The 26929-nt window shown below is 50.7% G+C and overlaps 11 protein-coding genes across 11 annotated transcripts; 7 read left to right on the forward strand and 4 right to left on the reverse strand.

The window, feature by feature from the left end:
- Nucleotides 1–2228: 2228 nt before the first annotated feature.
- N7477_008288 (uncharacterized protein) lies at nt 2229–2744 on the forward strand (the record flags this gene model as incomplete). Its single annotated transcript, XM_056969951.1, has 1 exon — nt 2229–2744. One exon carries the CDS (start codon nt 2229–2231, stop codon nt 2742–2744), a length of 516 nt encoding a protein of 171 aa, XP_056819983.1.
- An 832-nt stretch (nt 2745–3576) lies between these two features.
- On the forward strand, nt 3577–4909 carry N7477_008289 (glutathione synthetase ATP-binding domain-like protein; the record flags this gene model as incomplete). Its single annotated transcript, XM_056969952.1, has 3 exons — nt 3577–3667; nt 3726–4651; nt 4745–4909. 3 exons carry the CDS (start codon nt 3577–3579, stop codon nt 4907–4909), a joined length of 1182 nt encoding a protein of 393 aa, XP_056819984.1.
- A 433-nt stretch (nt 4910–5342) lies between these two features.
- N7477_008290 (uncharacterized protein) lies at nt 5343–5955 on the reverse strand (the record flags this gene model as incomplete). Its single annotated transcript, XM_056969953.1, has 2 exons — nt 5343–5431; nt 5559–5955. The coding sequence occupies 2 exons, from the start codon at nt 5953–5955 to the stop codon at nt 5343–5345; spliced, it is 486 nt and encodes a 161-aa protein (XP_056819985.1).
- A 4153-nt stretch (nt 5956–10108) lies between these two features.
- N7477_008291 (uncharacterized protein) lies at nt 10109–12178 on the forward strand (the record flags this gene model as incomplete). The annotated part of the gene is made up of 1 exon (XM_056969954.1): nt 10109–12178. One exon carries the CDS (start codon nt 10109–10111, stop codon nt 12176–12178), a length of 2070 nt encoding a protein of 689 aa, XP_056819986.1.
- Nucleotides 12179–12683: 505 nt separating this feature from the next.
- On the reverse strand, nt 12684–13210 carry N7477_008292 (mitochondrial 54S ribosomal protein mL60; the record flags this gene model as incomplete). The annotated part of the gene is made up of 3 exons (XM_056969955.1): nt 12684–12790; nt 12872–13101; nt 13170–13210. 3 exons carry the CDS (start codon nt 13208–13210, stop codon nt 12684–12686), a joined length of 378 nt encoding a protein of 125 aa, XP_056819987.1.
- Nucleotides 13211–13635: 425 nt separating this feature from the next.
- N7477_008293 (tafazzin) lies at nt 13636–14972 on the forward strand (the record flags this gene model as incomplete). Its single annotated transcript, XM_056969956.1, has 4 exons — nt 13636–13834; nt 13903–13921; nt 14002–14094; nt 14159–14972. The coding sequence occupies 4 exons, from the start codon at nt 13636–13638 to the stop codon at nt 14970–14972; spliced, it is 1125 nt and encodes a 374-aa protein (XP_056819988.1).
- Nucleotides 14973–15179: 207 nt separating this feature from the next.
- N7477_008294 (uncharacterized protein) lies at nt 15180–16767 on the forward strand (the record flags this gene model as incomplete). Its single annotated transcript, XM_056969957.1, has 2 exons — nt 15180–15827; nt 15853–16767. 2 exons carry the CDS (start codon nt 15180–15182, stop codon nt 16765–16767), a joined length of 1563 nt encoding a protein of 520 aa, XP_056819989.1.
- A 154-nt stretch (nt 16768–16921) lies between these two features.
- On the reverse strand, nt 16922–18868 carry dbp9 (ATP-dependent DNA/RNA helicase; the record flags this gene model as incomplete). Its single annotated transcript, XM_056969958.1, has 3 exons — nt 16922–18493; nt 18549–18625; nt 18676–18868. 3 exons carry the CDS (start codon nt 18866–18868, stop codon nt 16922–16924), a joined length of 1842 nt encoding a protein of 613 aa, XP_056819990.1.
- A 1488-nt stretch (nt 18869–20356) lies between these two features.
- Nucleotides 20357–21413, forward strand: N7477_008296 (RraA family protein; the record flags this gene model as incomplete). Its single annotated transcript, XM_056969959.1, has 5 exons — nt 20357–20413; nt 20511–20586; nt 20692–21041; nt 21094–21192; nt 21246–21413. 5 exons carry the CDS (start codon nt 20357–20359, stop codon nt 21411–21413), a joined length of 750 nt encoding a protein of 249 aa, XP_056819991.1.
- A 244-nt stretch (nt 21414–21657) lies between these two features.
- N7477_008297 (3-ketoacyl-coA thiolase peroxisomal A precursor) lies at nt 21658–22992 on the reverse strand (the record flags this gene model as incomplete). The annotated part of the gene is made up of 3 exons (XM_056969960.1): nt 21658–22578; nt 22641–22906; nt 22983–22992. The coding sequence occupies 3 exons, from the start codon at nt 22990–22992 to the stop codon at nt 21658–21660; spliced, it is 1197 nt and encodes a 398-aa protein (XP_056819992.1).
- Nucleotides 22993–23875: 883 nt separating this feature from the next.
- Nucleotides 23876–25927, forward strand: N7477_008298 (uncharacterized protein; the record flags this gene model as incomplete). The annotated part of the gene is made up of 1 exon (XM_056969961.1): nt 23876–25927. The coding sequence occupies one exon, from the start codon at nt 23876–23878 to the stop codon at nt 25925–25927; it is 2052 nt and encodes a 683-aa protein (XP_056819993.1).
- Nucleotides 25928–26929: the final 1002 nt, after the last annotated feature.

Here is a 26929-nt window from a genome sequence, read left to right on the forward strand (position 1 = left end):
AAGCGACCATAGTACCTCTTATCGCAGAGGAGGTACCGAACGATGACGCCGAGATGGCTGGAATTGTTCGAGCGCCACGGACCCATCGAATTTGGTCCTTGCCTCTGGGAAGAGCTCGAGACAAGAGTATTCCCGTCTCTGCCTCGGCAGCTGAAGCCCGGAAGTCTGTTCATCGCAGTGTTTTGCGCCGACTGATTCGCCGCCCGCCTCTAGACAAAACTAGATCGCTGCTCGTAATGCCAACTACCATGACTGCTAGAGATCAAGCGACAATCACTGGGTGGATGCCGCCTCGGCTAGCGGTACGACCGGTCGTGGTGTCTGGAGTCCGCCCTGATATGTCTACGTTTGACGGCGCTCGCCTTGTGGCAGACAGGAGGCATCGGAGGTGTCATTCGGAGCAGCCACGCTCCTGGAGAAGACCAAGTGCGGGATTATGGACTCTACAGGAGGAGCGAGAGAGTGTGCATGGTGGTGGTAGTTGATTTCGGTGTATAGTTATTTGTATGTCAAACGGTGATTCGCATTGCATCTCGGGGATGACCCCGGCAGGAACCACAGCCCTCCTAGAGATAGTTCGCTATTGGAAAATAAAAGAAGTGAAATTGAACATCCGTTTCTCCAGGTACCGAAGAAATCTACATCAGGGAAATTTCCTTATCATGATCTGGACTCCCTCATCTTTTCACGATCTTAGGATGGAATGCCCGGTCGGTCACGCCCGTGATACGCTAGCCAACATGACCAAGATGCTATCGTGACCCGTGAGTCGATACCAACTTGCGAAACCCGGACATACTTATTTCAGGGGACTCAGATTGTCGATGTGGAGACCAACTAAAGGGTAGCGTTGATATAGCTTCTCGAGAGTGCAGCTCATTTTCAGACTACCTTGGATTCCAATGCATAGCTTCCCTTCACTTACGTCTCACAGACAGAACAATGCCGTAAGCCCGTAAACAGGCATCAAAAGGCAGAAAGGTGATGACTGCTTTGCCTATAATTCAGTCTAAAACTTATCCTGGATCTCTTCCTCGGTTTCAACGTGTCTTTCAACAGTCTGTCTAGGGATACCGTACAGGAACCCGCCTAGGTCATCTTCTAAAAATGACCATTTTGTGCTAGAACAATCAATTGGAAGAGATGTTCATAACTCGGGTGATAAGTCTAGCCATGTTGACCACAACAGTCTTGCTAACTGGTTTGACAGACGGGGCAAAGGATTTGCCCGATGTCTCAGGCCAGATACCCCACCCTTTCTTGTTGACGTTGGCTCCAGTACTCTTCGGCACCGTCTATCCGCGGCTGCCCTATCATCTTGCCTCGAATTCGCAAGACGGCGCCAAATTTGACTCATTTAGTCTAGCGTAAGTGGGTTGCCCGAGGACCATTTGAGCCCGGTCTTCAAGGGCCCCACCGCTGCATCTCGCTCAAGGTGAGCCTCGGAGTGACCGTGCCAATATCACCCTGGCCCTCAGCCGAGTATCTTGGCTGGTGCTTCTCTGTGAGGGGCTCAATAATCCCGACCACTACGCGTGCCAGGATCCTCGCTCACGACATTCTCGAAGGCCGCTAGAAGGCCTGTGTCTCAGCTGGCCCCGCGCTGATTTGCATGGAGATAACGAGTCCTTGTAGGGCTGTCCCTCGGGGTATTTCGCCCGGGCAATGATGTCTTCTCCATCTCGTATTGGCCCGCACCACGACCCACTCGATGGATGAAGTCACGATCTTCTGCGGTATTCTGGTTGCCTAACTCCATGAGAGCGGGGAGTCAACCTTTGTCGGCGGGAGGAACACAACAGAGGCGGACTGGCCTTGTGTGGAACACCGTATATGCAGTCCCCTTGTCACAGATGAAGCCGACGTGTCCAGATAAGGCAACGAGCGGTGTATACAGACGGCCCTGCCGAGTGCGGATGGAGGCTCTAAGGCAGACACCAACGCTGACTGGCCCATTCGGCAGCCGGGCGACTTGACCCCGTCGTTTTTCACCGACACGGTGCCCGCTTCATCCCTGTCGGTGGACCCCGTGGGTGGGCTCCTGCGTCCCCGTTCGAGTGTGGTTGGCTGCCCTACAGGGCCAGGATAACCATAGGTGTCGAACTGAACTTGGATTTCCCTCTCCTCCCCGCGCGACCATGCCAATATAAATAAGATGGTCGCTGGGCCCGATCGCCTCAGTTCATTATTTTTACCGAGAATCTTCGATTCATCAAGCAGTTCAAGTGATGCACTCGCAGTCTTATCAAAGCGGATACTACCCCAAGAGATCATCCTCGCAAACATCGTCCACCTCCACGTCATCGCGGAGTAGCCAGCACTCAAACGAAAAGAAACACTCTCGTCACTCTTCCAACCCACTGACATCGAAATTGTTCCGGACGAAATCCATATCTTCCAATCCTATCGAGATTCCCATGACCGACCTTCGTCAGTGCTCTTCAAGCATGTCTCAGCCTCGCGACATCCCCAAAAGCACCCCTGGCTACTTTGACCAGCACTATCGCTCCAATAGCTCAGTCGATATGTCCCTCGAGAGTACACCTCGATCTCCCAAAATGGAGTACACCAGCAAGCGTGCGTCAATTTCGACACGCAAGACCAGCGACGACTATCGTCGCCTCAGCGGGACCATCAACCACTGCGGTCGGCACTCGAATGATTGGCTTTTCGGTGGCTTCAGTGTGAGGGAGACTGTTGCTAATGGCCTCGAGAAGCTGCGTCACAACGACAAGGAGGGCTGAAGCATGTCTCGTCCAATTTGATGACCTTGTTTGATCGCCGTCTGTGCTATTACCCTTACAAACGACCATGAACAGACCATGCTGCATGTCAAGTTGAGCCAATCTTATCTCCAGAATAGCAGATGGTCATCCCCGGGCTGCATCAGGATCGACCTTCGATTCGCTTGAAGGCAATGTTGGTTCTTGCCCCCGTTCGGATCATCCCCGATGTGTGGACCATTAGCGAATGTCTGCGCACTGGGGATGCACCGATACTCCCAGCGGCGATCCTTGATGACCGCTCTGCAAGAAATTACCAGGCTTGTATCGAAGTTCAATTGGAAATATCCTGGCTTCTTTTCCTTTTACTGTTCATTGAGTGATCCAATGTCGACGACGCTCTCATGTTTGTAATTTTCGTTAGGCATGTGCTGGTCCATAGCTTTCCAAATCTAACAAGCTGGTACTCGATTCTCAAAACAAGTGCCCAAATCCGATATTGAGTCATACTACATCTTGCGCACTATCTAATCGTGCGCAATATGCTTGCGCGTAGAGTATTTCAAACGGGCCGATCGGCTCTACTTCCGATTATCGGCACTTCTCCGACTACCGCAACTTCATCACTTATCACGGTCTCACATCACTCATATAAAGAGCTTGAACCTAGCTATAAGCGAATTTTTTCCAGGCATTAGAACTATGAACTTTGGCATTCAGTTTTTTGGCATCTGCTCAAGTCTTACCCGACCTACTCATCTGCTCAGCATCTTCCCAGCTATCTCGACCCGGATTGTATATCACCAACAACAGACCGCGGCGCCAAGACTCGAGGATCAGAAAATATTACCAAATGACATTTCCAAGTCCAGTGGTAGCGGTCTTGTATCAGGCTCTCCCGCCGCCCATGTATGGGGGTGTCAGCAAGCCGCCTAAGCCTGGTGGTATGCTTACACCACAAACAGCCCGATTATGCATAGTCCACTAACGCAGCGCGTACAGGATATCGTGACTCTGGCTCCGATGTTGCATATGCATTGAAAAATGCGGGTATCACCGTGCTGACGCCGGTAGAATCTCCAGACCCGGCCAACCAGGACCATTGGTGTTTTCCCGACACCGAGAAAGGCATTCTTGAAGCCCTGCAGAAAGGCGCAACACACCTCTGGGCCAATACAGTCCTCTTTGCAGACCACCCTATTCAAACGTCCGCCAAGTTAACCCCGTTTGAATCTTGTCTTAAAGTCGTTGGCCAGCCGCCGTTGTGTGCGGATCGATTTGACGACAAGTCATTCGTGAATGATGAACTACGGCGATACGGTGGTCTGACACTGCCTAGATCATGGACAGTGGATGATCCACGATTGAAGAAGGATGGTATTCAGCAAACATTGGATAACCTTCTTGCCACAATCAAAGGGAGCGATTACCCAATCGTTGCGAAACCTGTCCGTGGACGAGGTAGCCACGGCGTCAAGATTTGCCGAGATTCAACTGAATTGAACGAGCACGTCACTCAATTGCTCGAAGAGTCGCCACGTGTCTTGTTAGAAGAATACCTCGCTGGGGAAGAAGGTACTATTACAATCATGCCGCCGTCTCCACAGCCGTCTTCACAGCCGGCTCCAGGTATCCAAGGGTCAAGAGTAGAATGGTCAGAACGCCATGCAAGCCACTGGGCTTTGCCGCCTGTGACTCGATTCAACCATGTTGATGGCATCGCTCCTTATAGTGGCAAAGTGGCTGTCACGATTAACTCGCGAGCTGTGTCCGCCGCAGAGGTTGAGGCCGACCCGGCCTATTTGGAAATCATGAAGGAGTGTGAACAGGTCGCAAGCTTGCTACAGACAACAGCGCCCCTGAGAATTGACATTCGAAGGTTTGGTCCGAATCTCAAGTTTGCTTTGTTCGACATTAACATGAAGCCGGTATGACCCCTGCCATATGCCCTAAAGGAAAAAAGAACGGAAAAGAATGAAACGAAAAACCGGATCTTTGTTTTCTCTACTAACGCGATGCAGAATATTACCGGCCCTGGTCGCCCTGGCCGGGACGATCAAATAAGCCTGATGGGTCTCGCAGCCGGAAGCATGGGCTGGGACTACCCGAAATTTCTACAATATGTGCTTGAATCGGCGCAGACCCTGGGCCAACTTCGTAGTTTCTCAAGTCAATTACTGCGCTGATCGGCGGTATAAAAGCCCCAGTGAACCCCTTGGAAAACGAGAAAGAAAATGGACATTCCAAATCGAGATGTGACTTGCTGCGGCTTTTTTTTTTTCCCACCAAAATAGACATTAATGGTCCTCGTACTCCCGTCACAATCAGCCTTAGATCTTGGCAAAAATGCCTAGTTGATATGACAGGTCAGTGTCTTTGCCACTCCCGATCAATGCCCCTGGTAACTTTTTCAGAATAGTAGAACCCTATAATCATTTGGTTGATTATCACTAGCTAAGGAAAAACAGGTGATTGCGCGTCTCTGTCAATCCAAAGTCGCAAATCTCACAAAGAAGCCATATGTTCATGGAAAAGGGAAACAAAGAAAAAAAAAAACCACAATGACGCCATAAAGCTCCCTAAACACCGAAAAGGAAAGAGTCTCCATCGCCGATCCAATCACGCAGATTGCCATCTAGTGATATCCGCCGCGGAGATATCCAAGTTCTCACCGGTCAATTGCCGGAGCGTTACCAGCTGTGCGGCACCTTAAATTTTCGGTCAGCAAGCGGTCCAAAACGGCAATTCAAGTGGTTCTTTCACTAGAGGACATTCGGTACCATCGCACCGGGAGAGGGGCAAGGGCAAAGAATTAGGGGACGGAAAAAGACCCACTTGGTCGTTGTGCAGTCGGCGCAGCAGAGTGCACATGAATGACCCCCGAATCGACGAATTCCTTCGTGACGACCCCGTTGACTGAGGCCGCGCTAAGCATCACGCGCAGCCGGTACTTGCCAGGTACAGAGATGGACAGGGTTGGGAATTTGGCATAGCCGCTTGCGGCGGAGCCGGCGCGGCTGGTCACGCTCGCGGTCAGAGAGCCGCTAAGTCCGACAGCTGGGCCGGTGCCAGCTTCGTTGCGCAATGAGGCATTCACCACCAGGTGTTGGGCGTTTGGAGGGGCGCCAACTGGACGGACGGCTACCACTATGGGGATGGTGAATGGTAGAGCTGGACGCACTGCGGTGGGTGGGGTGGTTTCGAATGTGAGACTGAACTCGCGGGCTGCCATTTTTCGTTTTTCTCTTTGATGGTTGATGGTGTAGGAAAGAGGTTGAATATAAGCTCCAAGGTTCTCGAGATCTGCTGGGATCCACTCGGGGAGCAATGGAAAAGTGAGATCGGTGAAGTATATGAAGTGGGACTGGCAATGGAGTTCGTGGCGTAAACGAGTCAGAATACGGACAAAAAGGTTTGTTTCGGTGGTCAATGGGAGACAGTAGGATTATAAATGGTGTGCGTTGCAAAGTTTGGAGATCCGGTTGGCAGAGACCATGTCGAGCCGGTGGCCTGACATAGTCTTCATATACCTGCCGGCAGCAGTCGAGACATGTAAGACGGCCTTAAGATCCCGAATCATATTCTAGATTCCGTGCTGAACATAGAAAGAACTAGTCGATGTCGCCACCGTCAAAAGTATACCGCGATGAATGACTGAACTCATCAATGATCGGTGACCAGGTTCCTGGAATACGGAGCAGGCAGCCGTGATGCTACGCGAATCACAACATTGAAATCACAAATCAAAGAAGGAAAGGGGAGAATCGTCCGGCCAGATCTGGTGTTGCTCAGTAGCTGCAGGAATCCTTGCAGCAGCACGTTCCGGGAGAACGGAACACGGACTGTGGAGACAAAGTTCTGCATTGAACCCCGATCGACGGTGGTGGATGTCGCATGATAGTGCGGCCGGAGAGACAAAAGACCGGAAATGTGCTAGATCTCAACGATCGAGACTACGCTGCAGGGAGATCTGATGCTAGCGTGTGGATCACATCTGGAGCATTTCGGGATTAGGATCCACCGCTATGCAGTCGGCCTCTGATTTGACCCCTTCGCGCCTTGGGCTCGAGTCCCTCCCGGGAACTAACTTGAATGCCATTGACATGCGTCTTTGCACGCACAATTGACGTTCCCGTGCTGAGGGACAGGTTAGCATCAAGCTACATCGATAGGGGCTACCCCTCGAATGGCTGCTTGGGTCAATAGTTCCGCGCACGGATCCACCACATGCTCGGCATCACTCGACCCCTCCTGCTTCTTTGGATGTCTGTTCGGCCCGTGGCAGCTTTCACAAAGAACTCTTTGTCTCCAACGTGGCATGCGGTGAGTATGCAGTCGCCTTCACTAGAATTCTTCTCAGCGGTAGACCCATCACCCAAGGAGGTCAGGGCCCAAACCGGGAAGATCCTGCCAAGGGAGGAAAGCAGCCCAAAAAGGAGTGCAGGATCGGGCTTAGAGCTGCAAGCCACACCAAACGTGAACTGTGGCACAGAAACTCCACCTTGAACTGGGTCATTATGTCATAGTTCGGGCACTCCGAGAGAGCTTGACCTTAAGATCGACCCCGGGACAGTTTTGTGGAATCTATTTTGGCCGTACTATCTAGTCCCGTTTGTGTGTATTGAGCTGCGACAGCATTGGTGTTGCCTAGGGGCTTAATTGTTCGGCGCAAAGATCACCAGCCACTGGAGCTCGGGAGGGGTGCATCGTCAGCCTCACTTTCCGTGCGTCCCTTTTCTGAGTGTCGACACTCAAGGCTATGGCCGCCTCAAAAACGGCCTAGCGAACCACGGATCACGATCACAAGCGCCATGTGGGCACTAGGATGTCAAAAGGAGGTTGGTGCCCATCATGTGCGCCACGAGGAGAAGGAAGCTTCCACCCGGCTAGGTGTTACATGTGGCTCGTTGCACCCACATGAGCTAGAATCGTCGATCATCGCCTTCCCGATCTGGCATGGACCAGTCAATAGTGCCTATCAAGCTGGGTATTTTGTCCATAGCGAAGCTCCACAGCGGAGCTCCATATGAGCTCCTTGGCGGTGCTCTATGGCGGTGATGGCCGAAGACAGGAGGGTGTGCACAGTATTTACATGAGAGCCCCTATGACGGAGGTAGCAAACCGGTTGGACATAAAATCTGGGAATCCAAACGAACAGCACGGACGGGCTGTCGATCCCATGGGGTGCGCCCGTGAGACATCAATCTCAGGATCAGGGTCCGGGAAATTCGTAAATTGGTGCGGTCGCTGCAGGTAGAGAAGTTTAATCGAGAAGTGCAGCATGATACAGCCCCGCCGCCCTGCCCGAGGCGGCGTGTCCGACTTAGAAGAGCAGGATCGTCGCCCTGTAGGGCGACTCAATGAACTTTGAGCTTGGATATCAGAATGATATCAATCTATGTAAGCCCCGAAAGTAGAAAAAGAACCCAACTAAAAGCAAAGGGCGGGGCGAAACAAGTTTTTGGGATTTTCTCGGACGCATGGGTGTGTTAATCGGATGGAATCAATAATGTGGCTGTGCACTGCGGCTGAGAGTGGAGAAGCGACTAGAACAGTGGCTAGTGATGTGGCCAGTAAGGTGGAGGGGTTCGAATCTTGTGGAAAAAAGTAAGGAGTGGCTGAGCAGTGTGGCGTCGATGACCAGATCTGGACCTGATCACGGGGTTCCCGAATACGTCGTCATTTTCTTTCTGATTAATTTGGGTCTATCATGAATTCCACACTTCCAAAAGAGCATGGTGCAGGAATGCACAGGGGTCATGTTGTGTGAAAGTCCATGTTGTTAATCAAGTAAGCACTCGGACGCAATGAATCAGGACGGTCTCCTTGATAAGACAGGTCAATTAGATTTGAATCATGATATTTGGAGCTTACGAATTGCTCAGAACCTATCGAAAGCCGGTGAAGGATCGTGCTGCATTGCAAAATCCTACACGCGGTATGAGGTATACTTGAAGGATATGCAATGACTGATCCAGGATCAATGGTTTGAGGAAATCTTATCCCTGGAAAACTTGAGCCATGCAGGTTGACCCGAAGCTCAGTGAGACCTGTTGATCCAGGAGATCATGTAAACGGATTGAATAGCGTGTCAAGCTGCAATGATGAGTGGATGGGAAGCCCAACAGCTCGCAAGTCTTGCTCTCGGCTCACCGCGCATCCATAATCAACTCAAAGTCGCGTTCTGTGCCCTGTTTAAAGGTTGAATTGCGAGTTTTATCGTTAGTCTGTAGGTGATAGCCGTTTCGAATGATTTGTCGCGGAACGCAGTCGAGAAGCATTTCACAAGGCAATCCAAATCAGTCTTAGGGCTTGCCCGAGCTTTAGAGGAACCTTCTGACATGCCAACGAAATTGCTACACTTAGTGAGATGCTCATAGCAAGTTGCCAAGACTTGGACGCCAAAGCAAGTATTCTCGATAATTTCATCGCATGAGCCTGCTTTTTTGACTGCTGCAGGACCTGTTTCTGTGTGCAAATCAAGGATCTCGCTTGTTCACAAGTTCCGCTAACCTTCAGACGCGAAGAGAGTGACCTACAATATTCGACCTATACACACCGGCCCTGCGCGTAGAGGCGCGATTCGAAGGGAGCCACTTGCAGGCCGGAATGGAAAGTTGAGTATGTTGATTAGTGTGGTTTTTCAAATGTAGGGTGGATACTTAGACAAAGCAAATACCAATGCATGTATTATGCCGTTATGGTAACGGCCATAAGGCTTGAACTGCAGAAAAGCCTCGATAAGATTCTCAGGGGTGGAAGCTGACCAGGCTTCAGATGAGAAAATAGCGACGCTTTATGATACGGTCTCGAGTCTTACCATCCGGTGAGGAAGTCGAATAAACCGCCTGGGGAATGCTTGGTGTACAGACAGTCCAAGCTACAGTCAGACCTTGCGAATCGCCGATGCGCTAAGACCCGACAAAGCGCTTGTTACACTCGGCCTCAACATCCACGCACGGTCCAGTGCGCGAGAATATAGGCCGGTTGTTGATGGCGCATCGTCTCTGGATGCGACATCTGATAGACCGCACTTGGGCACCTTACCTGTATCTCAAAGTAGTCCTAGGGAGATAAGTATTGAAGATGACCTCGTAATTTAAATTAGTCCTGACAGAGAATTAGCATAATTTGGATGGGCGAGCCAAGCCTCGAAGACTCACAATTCATTCCTTTGACAGTTGCTTGATGGAGATCTAGTGAAAGTACGGAGTTGGCCGTAGTGCTCAGTGCAATGGATGCGGCAATGTCGGGGCATGCAGCTTCCCTAAACAGCACTGAAAACCAAATTGGCAAACAGCTCCGTGCGCCCACCTTTCATTTTGAGCTAATTACCTCGTCGATATAATTATAATTGTTTGAGAAAGCTTCTCCAAGCGCCAGGAATGGCGCCTCTGAAGTCTCGACAAAACCATTCGCTTACCCCATCGACTCCTCGGCACCCTAAAGGCCCGTCGGCGAAACCAGTTCCGGTAACTACTTCCATCGACCCAAAAGTATTCGGTGAGCTGTTTGCAGGAGCTGTGACCATATTCTTCTTTGCTGTCATCTTCTGGAAGACAGGCAAGTTCATACGATCATTCAACCGGCACAAGGTGCTAAGAGAAGGAAAAGCCGCTGAGGCTCGTTATGCAAGGACATGGTATGGCTGGGTGTCACTCGAAACGCATGAGAGAAACAAGAATATCTTCACAGGGATCTTTTCACGAGTCCGAGAATGGACCGCTTGGAAATCGACTCGCACAGATTACCGCTGGGTGTGGTGGGACCCTGGTCAGAAGGCGTTGGAAGAACGGCGCCAGAATCGAAAACTACTTGCCTGGCTGCCAGAATGCTTCAAAAGCTATGACTTCATCACAGCAGACGAGATCTGGAATACGGGGCCGCCCACACAGTGTCATGGTGCATTATCCGACGACCATTCTCAGTCTGTTTGGCCCACCAGATCTATGAGACAACGGCGTGATTTAGACGACAGTCCACCCTCACGACAGTATTTCAAGGACAACGAAGTCACTGGAAAGACATTGATCTCTCAACAAATGTCTAAATCTAGAGCGAAATCAGTCCTATCAACTCCTCATGAACTTTTGGCGGAACATCTGTCGGCCAACGCGAAGGACGCAAAGAAGTTATCGAGGATTTCGGTCAAAGTTCAGTCACTACCAATAGTGAGACCAAAATCCCAAGCTCTAACCGCACATCGGTTATCTTCAATCATATGGCTTGACCGGACCACATACCGGGACCCTTCATTTTCGGAATCAAGTAGCTTCATGACGGCCAAATTCACCAATTCCTCTCATTCGCACGGGATGTCCAACACATCAATACGCACTATTGACCCAAAGCCTCATCATCGCCACAACTGGCGTAGACATCAAGTATGGTCAGCTCAGATGCAGCTCAAAGCCCCCAGACTTGTACTTCGTGGCCTTAGAGATTCGTCCGGTCCTCCTGGAACTCCTCGGACTAGTTTCCTGGCCAGCTTCCTCTCCGAACAGAGTGCCTTGAGTCTTGTTCCTGAGCGACTAAAAAAATGTGGACTCCATCTCCTGAGAGGCTCAACTGGGAGATTTTCTGTGGCATTTAGCCCGGGAAATACTGTAAGGAAACTTCACTCGACACGTGCGAAGCTTACAAGTTGGGGAAGAATAAAGTACGACACCGCACCGACAAGGTCTCGGATGTTGATGAATACTTCACCAACAGTCGACAAAAGGTTCTCCCATCCTTGGCACACACTGTGGAAGTTGAAGCAGCCCTTACACTCGCGGAATGCCCTTCACAACCTTTGGCCATCCGCAGAAATCATCGCACAGAGACCCGGCTATAACATCAGTCAACCAAAGCCAGATTTGGAATGCCCCCAGCCTCCTTTCAAAGAACTGAGTGACTGGGAGATGAGGCTAATAGACGGTTTGGATCGGAAACTGGTGTGGAATTTTAACGAATTCACCCCCGGTCAGAAGCCGTATCATTTTGCATGTCTTGCCAATCACTGGCTAAACTGGGAGACCTGGGTTGTAATTGACCCTGTCTCTCGAGTCACTCAAAATGCACGGCGGCAATACGGAGATCCGCGATTCAATGTCCCATATCCAGACCCATGTTTGGATCCTCGGCCGAAGTATCCACTGGCTGTCCACAAGCGAGCAGACACTCGACGTATCGACTCATGGCGTGCTGCGATCAACAGACAGAGAAGAGTATGCGGACTCCAAGATTTCGTCCGCTCGGTCGAGCTTTATGAGGACTCATGCGATGAGCCCCCGGATGGGAAAATCGACCCTGCATGTTGGATCTTGCCAAAGCCTCCCCAGGGGTTTGAGATGAGCACGAGGCAAAAGAATGCATGGTATGAAGGAGGGGCAGGCTGGCAAGAGAAGCTTGAAGACTGGCAGCGAGTTCGCAGGGCTATCGACTACAAAAAGCTTTATGCGAGGGCCGCGTAAATCGGAACTATGTGAAAGGAGTCGCAGCAAATGTTGGTCGATATTGTCGTTCCGTTTCGTCCAAATTGATTCCCCATGTCCAATGGAGACGACGGTCTAGCTAGCCCATTCGCTGAACCAACTCGAACCAATCCTCTTGTTACCTGTGGCGGCTCAATCCACCACTGTCTCTTCGTGGCTTTGAAAAGCCCTTTGAAAAGCCCTTTGATATACGATCACTTGGTTTCTATCCTTACCCGAATCACTGTTCGTCATTCTATCTCTATAAATCAAATCCCGCAAAACCAATGCACTAAAATACAATGTTTTTGAATTTTGACTGAATTGTCTAAGCGCTGAATAATGAACATTGTAAGTCATCGGCTTCCTCTGGAGCGGCCATACGATTTTCTCAAGGCCAAAAAAAACTCCAAAAATCCTTCCTATGTTTCAACTCGGACCAGCCCATTGAATAGAGCAAGCGTAGTCGAGTGTCGCGTGTATAATACAGATGCCGAATCGAAGATCATGCAAGGTATGCATCGGCGAAAGGTGATAGGTGTGCAAAAAGGCGAGATCTTAGAAACCAGGGGGGGTTCACACGCTGGCTGACACGGGTCCACTTGGGCAGCTCTGGAAAGGACAAATTGGTCAGTTTCGACTTGGAGAAGCGATTTAGGCAAGGATTGGCATTTTGCCTCGATGTGAACGTACTGTGAATGCTCTTGCGGTAGGTCTTTTCCTTCTTGTCGAAAAGAGTGTACTTGTCCTTGGGCAGCATCTCCTCCTCACGGGGCATCTCGGCATACCACCGGTTCACAGCCTTTGTGGTGTGACCATTGCGCTCAAGGGCAGCGCTCACGGTGTCGACGACGCGGTCCACGGCACGCAGGCGCTTGCGTTGCCGGGCCTTTTGGGGTGAGGAGAGGCGCCACGGGGTCTTCCTGTGAAACGAGAAGGCACTATATTAGCTCTGCAGGGGGGAAAGATCTATTTCAATATGAGTATTTACCAAAGAAGACCCGAGAATAGGGCGTTGGTGGGCTTGAACATGGCTGGATGTTGAGAGAAGCGGAGCGTTGCGGCGAGGAAAATCGTGCTCGAAGTCGGGATCCCAATTGGTCCGTGCGCAATTTACTCTATACTTTCGTTCTCTGTTGGACACAACAAATATCTTGAGTGACGGAGAAATTGAGTAATACGTGAAGATATTTCACTAAGCACAGTATTTTTCTGTCTATTACATTCTCAATAGCTATCTTCTCAGTTAATCGAAGACGGAGAGGTGCAATATTTACCCCGGTTTAAGTCACATGATCCCGAGAGGATAATTGTGTCCGCCGAGAACTCGCGACTTTCCCCTCTGCGCATTCACTCCTCTGCCTGGAAACGGGTCTTGAGACTCAAGCCTCTGGAATTTTGCCCGTGACCCGGGCCTCATTCATGGACTGTTCTTAGACTCGACTCCACCCAGCAACATGGAATCCGGCGCAACGGCGGACTCTCCGTCATTCGCCTGGCGGGCGATGTCAAACACGACGATGTGGGGAGTAGCCGGACTGTGTCGCGCATTCTTGTCGGCACTTTCAACCGCTGAAGTACACGGGGGCGAAGCTTTCACGGCATTGTTGGACTCTCGGAAAGATCCATCGCAAAGAACGAAGGGATTGATTACAGGTAACCACACCCAGAACACTACTCTGGAAAGACCTCAAATTGGAAGCTGATCAGGTTGGCCGTGATAGTTTCGAATCATATCAGCGTGTACGTACCTTTGTGACTCCCAAGTGGCGAATCATGCTCTGCAGAGAGGACATGAACGACTGACATTTTTCGACATTCAGTATGGACGACCCGTTAATATGGGGCTTGCTTCCCATGCGTTTCTGGAATCAGCGGTGGTCCTTCGGAAGTCATGATATTTGCTTCCAAGGCAGGTACGTGGAGATTGAAGCAACGGGTTGATTGGCCACCTGTACTGACGAAGTACGCGCTCTATAGACCTCTCTCTTTCTTCTTCACCATGGGACAGGTCCTTCCGACACATCGCCTCGCACATTCGCCATTTGGTGGTTTGGGTCAGCCTGCGGTCACTCAGGCCATCCGATTGCTCTCCAAGGGACCCTTCCCCGTTGACCACCACCGCGCTGCACCAGAACTCCAACATTTCAGCCGTCGAAACGTCTGCATTGACCCCTTCTCGGATCTCCCTGTTGCATACTCAACCAACGGCGAGGATGCGCACATGGCGCCCTCCGCATTTGCTTGCAACTCTCACTCTTGGGTTCACATTTTCCCGGAGGGGAAGATTCACCAGGCGCCCCGAAAGACTATGCGTTACTTCAAGTGGGGTGTTGCCCGACTGATTCTTGAATCCAACGAGTGCCCAGATGTCGTCCCAATGTGGATTGAGGGCATTGATCAGGTCATGCACGAGAGTCGCGAGTTCCCGCGATTCCTCCCTCGTCCTGGAAAGAAGATCGATGTTACCTTCGGCGCCAAAGTTGACCCCGAGGCGGAATTTGGGAACTTGAGGTCCCGCTGGCAGAAGCTCCGCGCCAAGGTTGAAAAGGCAGATCCCAAGTCTCGAGACTTGCCTGTCGGCGTCTTGAGTGAGGAGCTCATCAACAACAAAGAGGCAGTTGAACTCCGCAAAGAGGTCACTCGGAGGATCAGGAATCTTGTGTTAGATGTGCGACGCTCGCGCGGTCTTCCAGATGAAGATCCTAAGGAGGGCCTCGTCGAGACCTGGCTTGAAGAGGGCTCTCAGCGGGAAGGCCACATGAAGGACGATTCCTGGGTTCGGGATATTTAAAACCTTAGATTCCAGATATCCAGCCCAGCTTGTAAAATAACAGTGTAAATAGTGTATAGATTCAAGAGCATACAGTTACTTCGTGGAACCTGTCATCTGTGGCGCTTTATCACAGTAGTTTTCTCCGACGTGGGGGCGACAAAGCGATAAGCACTAGATGAGCCGCATCGCCACTCTCCTTCTCCAACTCTCGATCAAACGACCTCTATGCCCAAGAAGCACAGGCAGTCGTTTGCCAAACCAGCTAGCACTCCTCACCACTCACTCACATCTTCGGGCCGTCATAATGACCAAATCCAACGGTCAGCCACTTCGGTCAACGACTTGATCAGCCATCTCCGTCGCACACAAGTGACCAGCTCCGCGGAACACGAAACACAAGCGTCCTCGTCGGTTTCACGGTCTACCGACTCCTTGCGATCCGTACACCCATCCTTACGCGATATTCTCGAACTTCCTGAGACCGCGCCGCCTCGTCCTCGACCGAACACACGGCGTACAGCAATCGGCGGGCGCCGCGTGCGCATTATACCGGGGCCCCCGCCTCCTGAAAGCTGGCTAACCGAAGACAGCAAACGCTCTCAAGAAGAAGACGATAAGCTGTCATTGAAGGAGATTCAAAAACCTATATATCGTCTTGAGAGGCTTCCTGGTGCTAAATTTCCAGGAGAAAGTAGCCTGAGTCATGCAATTCTCAAGTCTATGGCCTCAAACTGGGCCTGGCACCTGGAGTACGATGGATCATTCTTAGCCCAGCTTCCATATCACGTGAAGGATGTCTTGCTCAGCTATATCGCTGTTTATGCAGATACATCTCCGGGGTATCTATGGCGCAAAGATGGACTGATGCGGGGGGTTAAAGCCGCTATTCTCATCCGAGTCTATTGAGGAAGAAGATATAGATGGGGATGAGAACATGATCCACGATGCTGCAGTAACACGTCTTGATTTCAGCCGCGCATTAGGATATTGGATATCGTTCAAGCAAATCGCCCACGAGCTTCGTCCCTCTGCGAAGTCTGCGATCCCTGAGTTTCAGCGTGATGCTGAAGAGATCATACCAGCTTCTTGGGACGAACTAGTAGACTCCAACGAGACAATCTCAACCGCCACTTCCAGCTTCCAGAAACTACCCATTCCCAAAGCTCTTGATCAGCCGCGGTTCCAAAATCTCCGCTATTTATCTTTCGCCCATCCGGAGCCGAGCTCTGCGAAATGGGACTCTCTTATTCACCTTCTTTCGCGGCTACCTACAATCACTCACTTGTCCTTGGCCCACTGGCCTATTCCTTGTCGTTCGTCGACCTTCCCTCGTTCTCGCGAGCCAAATGACTCGTTCCGAGACAATACGGTTCTGGCTGACGCTGCCGCGGTTCTACGTCAACTTGCACGCAGTTCCTACTGTTTGAAATGGCTTGACCTAGAAGGCTGCAGTGAATGGATAGAGGCCCTTACCTATCAAGGATCCGACCCCGACGGACGAGAGTACAGTAGAGAAGTATGCGGTCCAGAGTGGAACGGGCCTTGGAGAGACATTGAGTGGATTGGTCTAGGACCGGGCTTTGAGTGCCCTGAAGACATACCGGAGGGCAAGTCTTCTTCCAGCGGTCCTTCTCAGGACAAGATACAGAAGAACCTTCAAAGAGCACGTGAAAGTTGGAGAACGCGATTTGAACAAGGTCACAAGACTTGGCGCCAGCTGGTGCAGATCAGAAAAGAGAGCCGTGGGAAATGGATGTACACGGATGTTGACGAGAGGGCTTATACTACTTTCATCCGATCCCGGTCCTCCTGATTGAACCACAGAGGTTATCTCACGTCTGCCATCTACAGTCACAAAATGACAATTACATTTACCAGATGAATATAAATGATATACGCCAGAAATTCATTCCTTTTTTAGTTCCTTAACTGCACAATGGTATCATATCTTCCACCTCCAATGTAATTTACTTGCGGCCACGGTTGAACGTTTTCAAGGGATCAACCTTGCTACCCTTCTTCCCTCCCTTTCCACGACCGCGGTTGCGATCCCTAGCCTTGCGAATACGATTCTCATTTGTCTTTGTGAATCCAACGTATCCAACATCCTCCTTCGAGATACCCTTTCGGCCCTTCGCCGGCATCAAGTACTCAGGGACGTGCTTCAGATGAGGCTGCACACGGGCGGCGCGCAGTTCTCCGTCGTGACGCAGCTGGCGCAGCTCCTCGGGATTTTCCTCGAAATGGCGCTTCAATTTCTCACTCTTAATCAGCTCCTGGCGAATCTCACGGGCACGGGCTTCCTGGACGGCAAGACGAGTGACGGCACGCAGAGCATCGGTCATACGGTAACGGAAAGCATCGACCTGGGACATCTCGAAGTGGTAGGGCTTGACCTCGTGGCCGAGCTTGCCCTGGCGCTTGATGATCTTCGTGAGACGGGTCTCGTCGTGCTTGGCGCTGGGGACAGAGGTAGGTTTGTGCTTGCCGTACAGGTCGGCCGGAACAACAAATGAGAGGGCCATACCTGCCTTACCGGCGCGGCCGGTACGTCCGATGCGGTGGGTGTAGGACTTCGATGTTGTAGGAAGGTCAAAGTTGAGGACACAGGCGACGTTCTGGAAGTCGATACCACGGGAGACGCCGTAGTCCTTTTGTTTGCCAGTCATCTTGCGTCGCTTCTCGGGTCGGGCCTTTTGCTTGTCGCTTGACTCCTCAATTTCTTCTTCATCCTCGCTGGAGCCGACCTCCTCCTTATCCTCAGTGTCCTCGTTGGCCTCGCGAACCTTCTTGGATGGCTTGGCCACTCCCATAACTTCTTGATCATCAGCGGCGATGATAATGTCGTAGACGCCCTTATTGAATTCCTCGACGACGTGTAGTCTTGAGTTGATAGGCAATTCTGAGTTCAAAACACAGCTCTTGATACCAAATTGTTCCAGGAAAAGCTTCACACGATAGCAGCGATCAACGTCGCCGACGAAAATGATGACCTTTCCTTTGACCAGCTGCAATTTGAAGATGACATATGTCAGAAGGAACTTCTCGTCTTCCGCACACTTCACCACAAACTGGCTGACACCAGCTCCCTTTTCTTCCTTGTCCTCAAGCTTTAGAATGACCGGGTTACGGCAGAACAGGCTCTTCAAAGTATCGACCTCGGAGGTCAGGGTAGCACTCATCAGGAAGGTCTGAACACCGCGGGGGATAGCCTTCGAGAGAGCATTGATGTCCTCATCGTAACCATAGGACAGGACCAAGTCAGCTTCGTCAATGACCAGGTATGTGAGCTTCTCGAGTGACAGAGCCGAGTTGTTGACATTGGCGAGGACACGAGTAGGGGTAGAAACGATCAAATCCGGGAAATCGGCTAGCATAGTGCGTTGAACGGCGTCGGACACCTTCTGTGTGAGGTTGACGGACCGAACATCCTTTCCGCAAAATTGAGTGAACGAGATGACGACTTTTTGGACCTGCTCCGCGAGCTCGCGAGTCGGGACAAGGATAAGACCAGTGGTAGCTTTCAGCGAAGGGTCGGCCTGTGTAATTCTATCAGCGGATTTTCCGCTGTTAAGGAGGTCCGATCAGACTTACAGATTTTTGTTGAAGGATGGCCTGTAGGACCGGAAGGACGTAGGCGGCGGTCTTTCCAGAGCCAGTCTTCGCACGGGCTATTTCTGTCAGCAAGAGGTAAATTAAACAGCCTTCAGACATAGCGTACCCAGAATATCCTTGCCCTCAAGAGCAAGCGGAATAGCCTTCGCCTGCACGGGAGTAGGCTTGGTGAACTTTTCTTTGATCAGGGCCTGGCGCAGGCGGGGATCGAGGTTAAGAGTCTCAAAATCGGCATCCTGTTCCTCGGCGGACTTGGCCTCCGGGGAAGGAACATCATTGGCATCGAGTTTGCGCTTCATATTTGCTGTACAGTTGTAATTTGGAGGCGAAAGAATCCTTGGATGATTTAGGAAATCTCGGCGGGCGGTCAGGGAGATTTTTTTTGGGCGGTCAAGGAGCCACTCTGCGGTGCTGACACATCACATAGATCACCGATGCGGAAAAACCAAAATAATTGCTCTCGACCTTAATCGTGGAAATACTCACAAGAATGATGGATTTCTAGGCCATTATACTCAGGAATCTCACAGGAGCATTCATTAAGTGAAACAGAATAATGGGGAACTTTCAAAGTAAAGAATGAGGTACGTCAAATCAGGTCGCCTCCAGCAATGCAGAAGTACGCAACTCAGCGAATAAAGTCATGCTTGATATAGGTGTTGATTCGTTCTTTGACTCGACCGAGTGGCGGGAGCTTGATATTGTACTCAGCCGCGCAAGACTTGTTAAGAGTCGGTTGGGACATGGCGTACAATTTCTCCTGTGGACTCTTTGGCTATCCCAATTATAGACACACTGTCTCGGGTACTGTCTACATCGAAACTGCTACGTAACGTATTGCTAAGTGTTTGGAGATCAGCCGACTGTAGTCTACTATCGGGCTTAGTGAAGAGGGTCGTGCTATTCACCAGCGGCGACCTCGCTCTGCGAATATTGATACCCCGGTCTGTTTTGCGAGCCTACAGTGCCCGCTTCACCGAAGGAGGCGGACTTTGTCAATCAGTGGCTTCTTCATCAGCTGCTTTGCCCCAAGATCATTTCAAGATCGAGACTTGGAGTTCAAATCTAGTCTTGAACTCGTTGATCTAGTTGACCAAGTTTGGAGTCGGGATAGAAAGAGCCAGGTGGCATTCATGTTGCGATTCTGGGACATGAAAGGGCAATAAATTTGGCTTGATGGGCCCTTGGGAACGGAAATTGTGTATGAGTATTCGAGTTCTTTGAGACGTCAAACATACAGCATCAAAGATATCCGTAGAAGCCTGAAGGACTTTAGCACATAGTCATGGAAGAGTAGCGCTGCGAATGTATGGTAGGATGCGAGACACTTCTTACCTATATGAAGGCATAGTCGAGTGTTGATTGGTACCGCGAGTGTTTAAAGGCTCCATAGATGTTGCCAACCCCTCAAGTCTCCATATTTTAGAAATGCATTTCTCAGCAAGGGAGTAAATACGCATTTCAGAATACTACAGTGACTTGTGCAACCTCCAATCCTCATTGCCTCTGTGTTCACCATCACAACCCGTGGCCCGAATCCTTGCCTCAAAACATCGCGAGGATACCCGTGGATGTGGGCCGATGATGTCGAGTTCCGATACCCGGACAAATGGACATGTGCTTGTCCGAACCGGCAAGGCTAATAGCCCGTTCGTCTGGGTATTCCTTGTTGATTATCGACTCCAAGCCCCTGGCTATAATTCACCGCCAAAGGTTGAAGATCATTTTACATCCTAAGCCGGAGATCCATCGTTGTACTTTAAGGCACCTCGGCCCCGCACCCCGCAATGGCGTCTCTGAACGAACAACTCGCCACGCTGGTTGAGAATTACACGGCTTGCGATGTAAGAGCTCCGTGAGCGATCTCCATATATTCGGATTTCGAAATCCTACAACTATAGCTGCCTCTATCACAGTCCACTAATATACTCCATCGCACAGGTATCCGACGCTCTCTTAAAGCTACAGAAAGTGCCCGAGGGCATTGCACCACGAGCTGGATATCTCGCTGATTTGAGTAAGACTAGAATCTATTAATTCTCCAAAAGAACATGCCACGCTGCCTTTCGATACCATTACCTTCGAGGCTTGCAATATAGCATCTACTAATCCATGCACGTAGCCCCCTTCTCCCCGATCATCGGAAGAAACGAAGGCGCGCCAAAAGTTGCAGCGCCAGCGACAACATTCAAGTTCATTTCAAAGAGCGCCAGCCCGCCTTCAATTGCAACGGAGAGACCCGAAAAACACGGGTTCCCGCCTGGCAAGCACTGGGTTGACTATGCAGGCGACTTTGCCGCGGAAGATCCGTCCAAGGCGGGCTCAATCATTGTGATTGAGCAGCCGGATGATCAATACTGTGCTGTAACCGGTGGGATTATGGCGACGCGCATGAAAGTACTCGGTATCAAAGCTGCTATTGTGGGTGGTCGCGTGCGTGATTTAAGGGAATTGCAGGCGACAGGGCTCCCGGTGGGTGTTGTCGACTTTGAACTTATGCACTGTGACTGAGTCTTGTGTGTAGATTTGGGCTCGAGGTACATCGACTGTCGGTACTGGCGCCGAGGCCAAAGCGGGCGTACGGAATGTTCCTATTTCTATCGGAGGGGTGACTGTTGATGCAGTAAGTATGGATGGATGGCTGCGTCTGCTCTCAAAACTCATTGACGTTTCTAGGGAGACATTGTTTTCTGTGATCCCATGGAAGGCGTGGTCGTCATTCCTCGTAATCTGCTCGGCCCTGTGCTTGAACTCATGCCGAAGTTGATCAGAATGGACGACCAGGCGAAGGAAGCCGTGGCGCAAGGAATGACCGTCACAGATGCCTTCAAGAAGTTCCGCTAAGGGGCCATCTGCAACAATTTCATGGACCTTTTTGACCAGATTGGATTGGAGCCCAAGGGTCATTTCAGTTGGCAAAGCCTCAAGTAATATAATGGTTTACAGAGCAATAGTTGATTCTGAAGGGCGAAAATGTACATGAATTTCAATCTCGTGGTATCCTCAAAGGTAGTCAATACATCAAAGAATTTGTGGATCTAAAAATCCCGAATCGCTGTGCAATTTACAATGAAAGACGGAGCCGCATTTACTCGGCGACCCAGACGGCGGCCATACCCATACCAGTACCGACGCACATGCTGGTGACACCAATCTTCTTGTTGGTCCGCTTGAGCTCAGTCAGAAGTGTGCTCACCTGGCGAGAGCCAGTGCAACCAAGAGGATGACCGAAGGCGATGGCACCACCCTTGGGGTTAACCTTCTCTTGGGGCAAGCCAAGCTCGTTGATACACCACACACACTGGGAAGCAAAGGCCTCGTTGATCTCGTAGATGTCAACATCATCCTTGGTGATGCCGGCCTTCTCAAGGGCAACGGGGATAGCCTTCCAGGGGCCAATACCCATGAGCAAGGGCTTGACGCCGACAATGCTGGCGGAAACGTACTTTCCGATGATCTTCTGGCCCAGACGCTCGGCAGTAGAGCGCTTCATGAGCAGGACGGCGGCGGCACCGTCGGAAATCTGAGAGGCGTTACCGGCGTGGATAGAACCATCCTTGGCAAAGGCCGGGCGGATCTTGCCGAGGGACTCAGCGGTAATGCCCTCGCGGATACCGTCATCAGCCTTGACGGTAATGGTCTTCTCCTCGCCAGACTTGGGATCGGTCCACTTGACCTCGAGAGGAGCAATCTCCTCGTTGAAGAGGCCAGCCTTCTGGGCCTTGACGGCCTTTTGGTAGGAGGCAGCGGCGAAAGCATCCTGGGAAGCACGGGAGATGCCACGGTCCTTGGCCATATCCTCGGACAGGACACCCATGGGAACCTTGCAGTTGGCGGACTCGGGGTGGCTCTCGAGGAGCTCAGAGAATTCGGTCACAGCACCAGGGCCATACTGGGAAGACATGCTCTCAACACCAGCGCCGATGCCAACCTCGATCATGCCAGACTGCACGGCATTGGCAATATCGACGATGGCTTGCAGACCACTAGAGCACTGACGGTTCAGGGCCTTGACAGCGGTAGACTCGGGGAACCCAGCAACAAGGGCGGCAGCACGGAATTCGGTGGCACCACCGCGGGGGGCAGGACGGAGCCAACAGCGACATCCTCGACGGCGCTGGGGTCGATACCGGACTTCTTGATAACGGCCTTGAAGACACCGGCAAGCAGGTCAGCAGCAGCGGTGTCCTTGAAGCCACCCTTGCCACCCTTGGTCAGGGCGGTTCGCAGAGCACATGTGACGACAATATCATCGGGGTGTTTCTCGGTGATAGAGGCGGCTCCCTTCTTGCCGGCAGAGCCGAAGTGGGAGGAGACCTGGTTTAGGCGTTGTTGAGCTGAAAAATTATGATTAGCTCACAACTTCTAATATGGTGCTGCATGTGGCAGCTTCTATGGCAACGAAGTACTTACCTGAAGACATGACGTCAATGTGGGATGAAGTCCGGGATTTTATAGGGAATATGGGGGTAGAAGCACAGGACGAGATGAAGAACACGGATCACAGTGCAGGGAGAAGACGGTCTTATAAAGCAAAGCCGTGGATCCGGTGGTATTTCCCTTGTCGCAGTGTCGGCCGTCGCTCATGTAGCAATGAAAGTGCCGAGGTCCGTCGCATTATTGTTGATCCGGCCCCAGTCACGGGATCACCGACGCGGTCGCATGTGAACATGTGAAACAGACAGCTGTGATCTTCTTTTATCTCACGTCATACTCATGGTCTTGTGCCGATCGGGTCCTTGCCCGAATTATGATCATCTCGGCAGCTTAGCGTTAAGGTGAATGTGATTGTTCGAGATGCCCCGAGCTACATTCTCCGGGGCGCTGATTGTGGAGACCCCGGTGTCTCAGACGACCCGTGGACCTTTGAACTCCACCGCCACTTATTTTGGCCATCATTGCCTTGTTGTTCGTGACATGTGCAATTCTTATGTTCATAAAATGATAGCTTCCTTAATATGCAACGCTTCTTCTCGGTCTCTTGTACCGTTCCTTAAAATCCACAATGACTAGCGCCGGGCTGAAACAATGTCCTTCTACTTCAGCGCTTCAAGCAAGTCTTACCGCCCACCAACTTGGAATAGCATTGCAGAAATACTGCTCTGAAACCAGAACAGCAAAATTCATTCGACGATGTTGACTGACATGATTCTGCAGGCTACATCACCATATTCAGCGCCTGCTCTCATGCCGCGGAACTTTTTTGTTTCTCCTAGCTGGAAAGCTACATTTAAGAATGGCGCCCTCTTAGCGGTTCTGTACAATAAGCAGCGATTCTATCTTATTTTCCAAACTTTCAAGTGACCATGTCAAACTCAGTTGATGTCCAATTCGACGTCAGTAACCTGACGCTACTGGGCTTGGGTTCATTCACGAATGTACTCAGCGCACTCTCCGCAGACGATGTTCAACCCACTGCCATGATTCAGCTGGAAAAGCTGGGTGGTTCGTTTCCGATCAGTGGTCCCCTCAGATCTCAGATCCCTGATCATCTCCAGCGATGTAGTAGCAAACGTTTGGAACGCCTCGGGGTGACAATAGGGTGGCGGAAGGGTGACGCTGCCTCCTTGATGTCACACTCAGCTGGCGGACAAGCTATTGCGCTCTTAGCAACTTGTCTCGAGAACATATATGGCAATGACGCTGCCGCTACAATCTTCTATAAAATCTCCAAGGCTTTGCTACCGAACTCCGCCCGTCTCAGTAGCCCTAAGCAGCTGCAGCAAGCCAATACAATCCTTTCTCGAAAGCTTGGGGTGATTGGATTTGGAACCATCCTTGCGAAGCAGGTGTGTCGTATACACGAAGCCTATCAGTACCTTCCCCAGAACGTACCGCCGAGCCTTCTTTCAGCCTTAAGCCAGGATGGGATGTGTGACATCTTATGCAAATTTTCGCAAGCCTTGAGAGATGAAAAATGCATTGTACGCGCGCGCGGCTGCGCCAGCATGGGGTACATCACCGCCATTGCTGTGTCGATGTTCTCCGACGATTGTATTGTGACGATCGAAAATCTGATCATCCACCAAGGATGTCGATCGGCCTCGATTGCGATTGAAATCACCGAATCCCTTGGCAACGAATCGCTTCAGATTCAGTCTATGGGAAAGGTTGAATCGCTGCACGATATAGCTTTGAGGTCGGCTCAGAATTCACGTAATATGAAATTCTCCCATGAAGCTTACTTTGCTACATACACGCAACTGCATCTGCTAGAGCTGGGGCTATTATGCTCACCTCCTGTGTTAACAGCGATGGGAGTCTGCATTCTCTCTCTTTCAGATCTGCTCTTCGTATCCCTGGGTGAGCGCTCGGGATCGCGACCAGTCGCTTGCGCCAATTTGTTCCGCCTTCTTTTAGGTAACTTGTACCGATCTGCTCTTCACCAGCGCTGCGAGACTGCACTGGGGGCTTCACTGCCCTTAAGGTGGCCCTCTTTTTCGGAAGCGTTGGGCCAGTTGAGAAATTCACTAGCGAAGTCGAATCGTGCAGATGACTTTGCGTCACTCATTCAAACGAGCTTGCATGGGGACCCGTCAGATGTTCTTCTCCACATAATAGATGAGGGAGTTGCAAGCATGGCAGTACATGTGCATGAGGGAGCAATCTGGCAAGCGGGATCTAATCACAAATCCTGGAGTCCCTCTGATGCTGTTCAAGCCCGGGGTGTCAAGCACGTTACGTTAACTCCAAGCGAGCTTCTAAGCAAATTCTTCTCCTGGAATGATTCGAACATGATCGTCAAGTCGGAAGGCACGGCGACCCTCGTCCCGTCTAGTCTTTTGAATCTCGGGAGCGACCCTAATGACAATCGGGGTCTTGAGCTTTTCGATGGGCTCATCTACCATGAGAATCGTTACCAAAGTCAGGTCTTTGCGGAAGGCAATTGCTACTCTTGGAAACATCAATTATGCCGAACCGGTCACCAAAAAACCGAGATAGATGCTATTTACCCTACCAACAATGGTGTTCACTCTGAGCTATCATTAGCACTTGCAGAACATGTCCAAGGGTTGGCCTTGGAGTGTTCAATTACTGCAGGAGGCCAAAAACAGTCTATTAATCTTCGTGAACGAGTGGATCAACTTTTTGGTCTTCTCGATGCTTATCCCTGCAAGCATTCGAGACAGACCCCGTTGAAGGAAGAGTATGCGAATAAAGTACAGACAAATTCAGTGTTAACGCCCGATGGACGAGCTGGCGATCACATTTCAATTGTACAGACGGCAGGTAATCCGACCGCACAGTTCTTGTCTTTGACGAAATGGGAGCCTGCGATCCTTTGCCGAAAGTGCTGCCTGAACTGTGCATACGAGCAGGCTCGGGAAAAGGAAATTTATAAGATCATTGTCGCATGATGTCCAAAGCCTGCGAATACAGATTTCAACGGTTGTCAAATAACCACGCATGTACTCATCATTGAACGCTACTGTCTCCTTCTATGGCGTCTTTCACTACTCTCGTGTACGTTTATCTTCTTCAATTTGGAACATTTGTCCCACCCTCAGGTGAATGAGAGCCAGATATTTTCGTATCAAAATGCTCTTTTTTCACTTCTCTTTACCTCAATTTACCTCAGGCTTTCATCACATCCACGCGGCGATAAGAATTCAGGTAGGATCCCAGGCTGAATATATTCACGGGCATATTCAAGGATGTTTTGGATAACATATAAGTCTCTGTCCTCTCTCCTGTGTCCCCACCCACGCCATTGAGAAAGGCCACTTGGTGATTGTCAGCATACTTAAAGAACGATGCGCTGATCCCAATCATCTTCACAGAAGGGTGCTCAGATCAAGAATATGAGTGACCCCTCTCGTCTATCCATTGAAAAGCGACTTTCCCGGCATCGTGAAAGTGCTCTTGGAATACGGTGCAAATATAATGTCAATAATTTCAACGGCTTCGGCGTGTGACCATGGGTGGTTTAATTGCGATATATTGGATCTGAAGATGTTGAGGAATGGTACCAAGATGATGCCTCTCGAAATTCCACCTCTGACTATAGCCGTCAAGGCACAGAACTAAACAGCTGTCAAGCTCCTAATGAGTTTATCGCAGATCCAAAACTGAAGGTTGCCCCTTGGGCTCATAAGTATGCCTGACCTCGGGACTGTTATGCGCTATGGTTGCCAAGTGGGCGACCGGGACATCATCGATATGCTGATACATTACAGAGAAAGACGATGATCCGAAAAATTTACTTATTCCAGGAAACAGCAGCGTCTAGTTCATGTACCAGGGTAAAAGACTTAGCTGGAAGGATTGATCCTATCAAATAACAGAACAGATGAAGTGTTGTCATAGAGATCGACGCTTTGCAAGACCCAAGAATTGGTCAGATTAATCTCAAAATGATA

This window comes from Penicillium maclennaniae, assembly GCF_028827695.1.
Source record: "Penicillium maclennaniae strain IBT 15551 chromosome Unknown utg000007l:1.0-4884863.0:1.0-4888362.0, whole genome shotgun sequence".
NCBI lineage: Eukaryota > Fungi > Ascomycota > Eurotiomycetes > Eurotiales > Aspergillaceae > Penicillium > Penicillium maclennaniae.